Source organism: Hibiscus syriacus, unplaced genomic scaffold (assembly GCF_006381635.1).
Source record: "Hibiscus syriacus cultivar Baekdansim isolate YM2019G1 unplaced genomic scaffold, ASM638163v2 tig00110904_pilon, whole genome shotgun sequence".
Taxonomy (NCBI): Eukaryota; Viridiplantae; Streptophyta; class Magnoliopsida; order Malvales; family Malvaceae; genus Hibiscus; species Hibiscus syriacus.
This window is the reverse complement of record NW_024062907.1, coordinates 60,169-67,756: the sequence shown is the minus strand read 5'-3', so window position 1 is coordinate 67,756 and position 7,588 is coordinate 60,169. Positions and strand designations below refer to the sequence as shown.

At 29.5% G+C, this 7,588-nt stretch overlaps 1 protein-coding gene across 1 annotated transcript; it reads left to right on the top strand.

Moving 5' to 3' along the window:
* Positions 1–2,551: 2,551 nt before the first annotated feature.
* LOC120146221 (protein transport protein SFT2-like) lies at positions 2,552–4,811 on the top strand. Its single transcript, XM_039159851.1, has 5 exons — positions 2,552–2,952; positions 3,789–4,053; positions 4,185–4,289; positions 4,430–4,532; positions 4,627–4,811. Exons 1-5 carry the CDS (start codon positions 2,768–2,770, stop codon positions 4,641–4,643), a joined length of 675 nt encoding a protein of 224 aa, XP_039015782.1. The 5' UTR covers positions 2,552–2,767; the 3' UTR covers positions 4,644–4,811.
* The last annotated feature ends 2,777 nt before the right edge of the window (positions 4,812–7,588 follow it).

The window sequence follows — 7,588 nt, the reverse complement described above, 5'->3', positions numbered from 1 at the left end:
AGACAAATAAAATTTTAAAATTTTTATAAGACTGACACGTGTCGCTTAACGGCCTAATTTGACTGCAGGCACCTAAAAGTGTAAGGTTAAAAACATTAGGCGACGAAAAAAATTTTAGACACCTAAAGTTAACTTTAGATATAGTTTGGGCACTTATTTTTGCATTATGAACATATTTGTCTCCTACATCCATATCTGAATTTGAGAAACATAAGTTAAACCAGAATCCTTCAAAATGAGACATACTCGACTGCAACTATTCATAATGACCATTAAAGGAGATGAAAGAAGACCGCATAAAAGCATATGGCATTAATAAGAAGTACAAAACAAACCAGGAAACTTGAAATCATCACATTTTTGGAAGATACAATGAAAAGCTCATCTTATAATCAAACAAAGATGATAAAGGAACCTGCCAAATTGTCAAAATTGAAGTGACAAAACTAACACTCAAAATGATATCAAGTCCTGAAAAATCAAAAACAGCTTTTATTTTTAAAAGAAAATAAAAATAAAAATTGCCATAGTTTCCAATTTACACTAAAACTCCAAACAAAAGCTGATTTCAAGCTTTCATTTAAGAACCTATATTCCAGAATTTAGATTTTACTAATAGTATGAATTGAGTAATAAAATACTTAAAAAATGTAATAAGGGATTTGTTAGATGCATGTTTAGTAGTGAAATTGGAATTTCTAATATAATTTCAGTTTTGATAAATTCATGTATTCGTAGTTTTTTAAGTATATATTGAATCATAACTATTCATCAACAATGTATGCATTTCACTGTTACATACTACACATCAAATGAAATACAAATCTAAATTTCCAAATGAGCGACCCGACTCTAAATGTGTTATCAGGAACCTTACAATGATCCTAAAAACAGGCAAAAAAACAAATCACTCATTAGCTTAATGCATCCCATTTTCATTCGATATAAATCTATTTTCTTCCCTTTTTCAACTTTGCAATCGAATATAATTACCTGGAATTATATCTACAAGTTAAAAAAAAGGTTCAAAAGGAATCCCCAGACAAATAAAACTTGATCGAAGATTGATCCTTTTTTCAAGGGAAAATACAAACAAACAAACAAAAAATCATGAATCAAGAACCCAGCAAAGATATGAATCAAAACAAACCAAAGATTAAATCCATCTAAAATGAAAGAAATCAAATCAAACAACACAAATTAAGCTCTTCAATATATATATTACATACCGACATGAATGCTTGAGAATTGGGATAGAATTTTTTTTTCTCGTGAAGAGAGAGAGAGAGAGAGAGTTTTAGAGAAAGAGCGAAACAATTTTAGGGAGGAAATAGGAGAGCTTTAGAGCTTTAGTTTTGACAGTTAATGGGTGGGAGAAGCTATAACAAAGCTATGCATTCCCTGGAAAAAAAGGTTGAACTATTCATTTCATTTTATCGGATCTAATTTATTTTTTTTATTAATTATTATTTTAATTTCTTCATTGAAAACATTAATACAAACATAATTTTATATTTTTAATAATTAAATAAATCAGTGGATCAATTCTCATCTTAAACAATAATTTTGTTATTATAACGTATAAAAATGTAGATTTAAAGATTAATTTAATATTTTATTTACAAAATTAATTTAATAAACTTATTAAATGATATAATGATAAAACAAAACGTTGTTTTTCTTAAAACTTTTGAATTCATTTACATGTTATTTGCATTGTCAATAAATTAAAAAAGTTACGATTATTGATAGATCTAAAAACTAAAGAATAGGTATCTAAAATTTTAATACATTATTCTAAAAAATTTGGATATACACGTTTTCTTAATTTTTATTAATAAATTAAACAAATTTAATACTTTTTCAAAATAAGAGATGTACAACTACTCTCCTACAGAATTATATATATTTGTCTCTAACTACAATACGTCACAAAACATCCATAATATTTGACGATTTTTAGAAGATATCGAGATTACATAATATCTTTAAAATGATATGATTTAAATATAATCTTATCACAAAAGACATCCATAATATTTGACGATTTTTAGAATATATCGAGATTATATTATATCTTTAAAATGATATGATTCAAATATAATCTTATCACAAAAGACATCCATAATATTTGATGATTTTTAGAAGATATCGAGATTACATTATATTTTTAAAATGATATGATTCAAATATAATCTTATCACAAAAGACATCCATAATATTTGACGATTTTTAAAAGATATCGAGATTACATAATATCTTTAAAATGATATGATTCGAATATAATCTTATCATTTTACGAGCATACATGCATCTTAAAAAATGGCTAAGTACTCCATTAATCTTTTTTAAGTCGTCGAATGGTTCATATATTTCCAATAAAACATTGTAGCGATGATACTATATAAAATCTTTTTCTCAACATTCTATATGTCATAATTTTATTTTCTAAAATTCGGATAATTTACAACAAATATTTCGGGAAATTTATCATAAATAAATTAAAAAAACAAAAACACAACAGACTTTTCCAAAACGTCACCGTTGCCTTGTCAAACTATAACTAAGAAACACCAAAAACATATTTTCTTCATTCCTAAGCGAAGCTCCCACGGGGGCAGTTATTCTCATACAGCAACTTCACCACGCCCTGGTGGTTAAGCCTTAAATAATCCATAAACAAAAACCCCAAGAAAAAGGGGTGAATCTTTAGAGCTTTTTTTTCTTCGAAGAAAGCAAATTTTCATATAAAAAAAAGAGAAGAAAGATGCAAGCTTGGTTCTCAGGGGGCAGTAGTGTGGGTGAGGATCAGGGAAAAGAAGGATCTTCGCTTTTAGCAGATTGGAATTCATATGCAGCTTCAAGAGAATCAGAAGAGGGAACTGCGTTTCGGTTCGATCTCGAGTCTGCTATGAGGTCTGCCAATGATACCGTCACTGGTACTTTCGATGTGTAAGCCGTCACCCCACTCTTCTTGATCTTGGAAATTTGAATGAAGTTTCGATTTTTAACGTGTTTTTACGGTTGAGTATGAGATTTGATTGAACATTTTGTTTATGGGATTTTCCAGTTGGTTCGATTTGGCTTGATAGGTGTTGGGTATTTGATTTTATGGGAATTAGGGATTTAAGATTTTCGGATTTTCAAGTACGTTGATTTTAGTAATAAAACCGGCATTGCTATTGTTGAATTTTAATAAAATTGATTGTAGAATTATGGTTTTTTGTTGATTCACTGTCAATTAAAGGATTTAGAATGTGAATGTCATTCAAAATCTGGGTCTGCTAGACTTTTGATTTTGTAATAGTCACCTCTTTGCATGATAGATGTGTGTAAATGAATTTGTATTATATAATACACAAATGTATCTGAGATGCTCTGTTAAAAAATTTATTTGATTTAGATAGAAGTATTGAAGATGGGTAGGGGAGGGCTTAAGATCACATCGGTTGAGAAGAAATAATTTGGTATTTTGATCTTGGTTGGAGATTCCTAGCTAAATCAGGGTTTAGTAAAATCGGCTCTTCTTGTACTTCCGATTGGCTATACTTGGTTCTCGTCTTCCTCTCTCTTTTAACTACCTAATTATACCACTAATACGTATTGAAATACCCTAAGCCCTTTAGTGGTGGAACTGTGGAAGAGCAGTTTCATTGGATCTTTGAACAAAAACTCATGCAAAGTTGTTTTTCTCCCATTAAAAGTTCAATAAAAATGGATATGTACAAGTCCTAAGATTATGTTTTTAACCTGTTAATTCATATTTGGTTTGGTTCTTGGTGATCCAGTGTTTCAAAGGGGGTGAGAGATATTCCGGGGAACTTCCAATCTGCCACGAGTGTTCCTTCAGGAAAAGCACTCGTCTATTTTGGTTTATTTCTGGCGAGTGGGATCTTTTTCGTTTTCATCGCTTTTACCATGTTTCTTCCAGTCATGGTGATCATGCCACAAAAATTTGCTATCTGCTTTACTCTTGGATGTGGCTTTATCATCGGATCCTTCTTTGCTCTTAGAGGCCCAAAGAATCAGTTAGCCCACATGTCATCAAAAGAGGTATTTATGCTATACTTTGATTTTACCCCCTTGTTTTTGTTAGCAATCTGATTGCTAGAGAAGTTAACAATCATCTAGTTTGATTTTGTGCATCTAATATGTTCTTCTTTTCTTTCACACCATTGATGCAGAGGCTTCCTTTTACTCTGGTTTTCATTGGGAGTATGGTGGGTACCATCTATGTTTCCATGGTGCTTCACAGCTACATCCTTTCTGTTCTCTTTTCTGTGTTACAGGTATACTACACCTGTCATTTTTGTTCGGTTATTTTATGTTAAACTTGTAAGGTTTATTGAATTATGAGCTGAGATAAGTGCCCGCATTATCATCCGGTTTTGACATCAATTTTCTCTTGCTGTTTCCGTGAAACTCGTAGGTTCTTGTGCTTGCATACTATGCTATTTCTTACTTCCCTGGTGGATCTGCTGGGTTGAAATTTCTCACATCGGCTCTTACCTCTACAGTTACTAGCTGTTTCGGTAGGTGAAGTGGTCACTTCTCACCTTTGTTTTTGCCTTGTATACTTGTCTTAAGTCACTAAATTGTGTTAGCTCTTGTTTTATTGGTTCCAAGTTGTCAGCATTTTCTGATGAAGAAGTGTAACAAATGTACTTCTACCTGCATCAAAATTTTCAGAACGGCCGAACTTAATCTATTAATCTCTATATTGTTTGGACTTGGGTGTGAATGTTGGAAACTGGTGTGGTTGGATTTTTCTAAAGATTTTTTAAATGTATTTAGCGGATCTTTGAAGGTTATATTTTCATATTCGGATGTTGGACTCAAGTGTTTCAAACCCATTATTAGGAAGAAGACATGTAGGGAAAGCATTACTGGTTTAAGCATGGAGCTTATGCAATCACCAAACCTTTTTGTTATTATTAATTGCATTCCAAACTCTTTCATTTTTGTAACTACAATTATTGTCACCCAACGGTAACGAAAATCAATACTAGAAATCATACAATGTCATCAAAAACCAAAAGACCAACTTTATTTCATGTTCTTAATTGGGCAATCCATAAAATTTAAATTTAACGAGTCTATATAATAATTATTTAATGAATTAAAGGATGAAACTAGAGACTGTCTCGTGTCTTTAATTAATATTAGAGAATATAAAAATTTAAATTTTCTTAATTTTATTTATGAAATTAAAAAAAACTCGACCGTCTATATATCGAATGATAATCAACATATGCATATAAACAAATAAAAAAAAGAGAGAGATTGATATTAGTTGATTGATGACCCCAAGCCTCAGATTTGGCATATAAGAATCCCAAACTAAGCTTTTACTAGAAAAGACAAAAGGGAGAGTTGCTGAAAATCAGGAAAATTATATCAACCGACTAGAAGCCTTTCGCGACAATTACAATTGGAATAACTCTTTACAACGATGATATATATTAATATTCACTTACTATTAGTGTAAAATTAAGAGTTTTACGCTTTTTTTTTAATTCGTTAAACGAGAGAAATCAAAGTGTGAGATTAACAGCAGAAAATGAGAATGTATTCACTGTAAAAAAATAATAAATTAATCTCAACTTTTGATTTATTTTCATCTAACGGTCCTAAAAAAGTGTAAATCTCTTAATTTTGCATTGAATATAAATGGATCCTAGTTCTGTATATAAAAAGAGGGGGAGAGAACTTAATATATATTTATAATTTTTGTTTGTATAAAAAAATATACAAGAGAAAAATAAAAAAGGTTGTCATTTTAATAAAAAAAATATTTTTTATTTTATTAAAACAACGTTTTTAGGTATACGTTCCAAAAATTTAAGTTCGGAAGTCGATTACGCATGGGGAAGGGCTAGCACCCTCACATCACCCTAAATCGGTACCTAGTTAATTAATTAGTTGTCTTTACAATAAAATTTACAAGTTCAAATTTAATTTAATTTAAATAGATGTCCCTTTTTCCCATATGTATGGGGTAAGGGGGAGGTAAGATAGATAGTAGGCTACCCCCAACACCAAGTTGAGAGCAGCTTCCGTAAGAGACCTCCGAATTATGAAATGCCCTCCGTGGGACTCGATCCCACGACCTCAAGGTTAAGAACCTTGTGCTCTACCAACTGAGCTGGATGGTCATTTCTATTTAATTTAATTTAAGATCTCTTTAAATAAAATTCTTTGAATTTTAGGACGGAGAACAACAATATTTAATTATTTCCTATCGAAAAGAAACAACATCTCATGCCTTAAAGCAGCCAATTCTTACTCCAATCGAAATAAGGAAATATTGCTAGTCTATTCTAAAATTCATTATTAATTTAAATTTCAAAATGTATGAATAATGATAAAATAAAGTAAAACCAAATTAAATTTGAAAATTATCATTCATTTTAGAAAGAAGAAGGATGTTCAATTATTTAAAGAACATAATCATTTTCTTAGTCTCAAGTTTTAAATGAAATCAATTTTATTTATTTCGATTGATAGGATACCCTTTTATTTTAAAGCTACCGAAAGTGACTTTCTTATCCCTCAATACAATTATTTTATTCGAGTCAAGGAATGCTTATGATGATATCATACAAGTTAATCAAAACTAAATCCTAAACGTATATGCACCCAATTACATATTTACATATATAAATTCAATAAAAAAAAATAAATAATATATATATATATTCATAAATAAAATAATATATTATGCTATTTAAATATATATGGTTAATTTAAATATATCTATACATATATATGAAATAATACATTGTATAAAAATAATTCGCACCTTAACTTTAAGCATATAAATAGAACAAAATCATGTGAGTAAATCTATATACAAGTAAAAACATATATATATATATATATACACACACATTAAATTACGTAATAAAGGACTACATGACACATTCATGCCTGGCTTCCATTCAAAATACATATGCACCTTTTAGCTTGATATTACGTATGGAAAATAATAAATGCAGATTATAGTATACATGCTCATAAATAGAATAATATAAACACGTTAATTGTATATGTCTAACTAATTGAAATTATAAGCTATATTTATGGCCTAATATATGCACACATACATATGTAAACTATAGTATGAATAAACAAACAGGGAAGGTTAAAACAAAAAGTATATCAGAACAAATAGATTACAGTAGAAAGTCAAATGAACCGAAGCCTAAATCAAGGGAACAATAATTAAAAGAGGTAAACAAAATCATGGGGTTACTAAATTGCTAGCATGAAACATTAATTGACAAAAAAAAACGGATAATGCTAATGGTTTACACACGAATCAACCTAAATTAAATGCATGTTAAACTGTACAAAAAATTGCAAGAATATAAATAATAAATTAAAGGGAAGACCCGTGAATGCTAAAAAGAAGTATAAATACAAAAGGGTTAAGACGCTAAATAAACGATGGGTAGTGACTAAATTGAATAATGAAAGTAAAATAGGGATCGATATCGAAGTAAAAATAAATATTTAGGACTTGATAATGAAAGTAAAATAGGGATCGATATCGAAGTAAAATAAATTTAGGACTCGAACGAAAATT

Coding starts and splice junctions, on each gene's coding strand:
- LOC120146221 (XM_039159851.1), top strand. CDS start 2,768: ATGCAAGCTTGGTTCTCAGGGGGCAGTAGTGTGGGTGAGGATCAGGGA. Junction 4,054..4,184: donor CCCACATGTCATCAAAAGAG/GTATTTATGCTA, acceptor CCATTGATGCAG/AGGCTTCCTTTTACTCTGGT. Junction 4,290..4,429: donor TTCTCTTTTCTGTGTTACAG/GTATACTACACC, acceptor TGAAACTCGTAG/GTTCTTGTGCTTGCATACTA.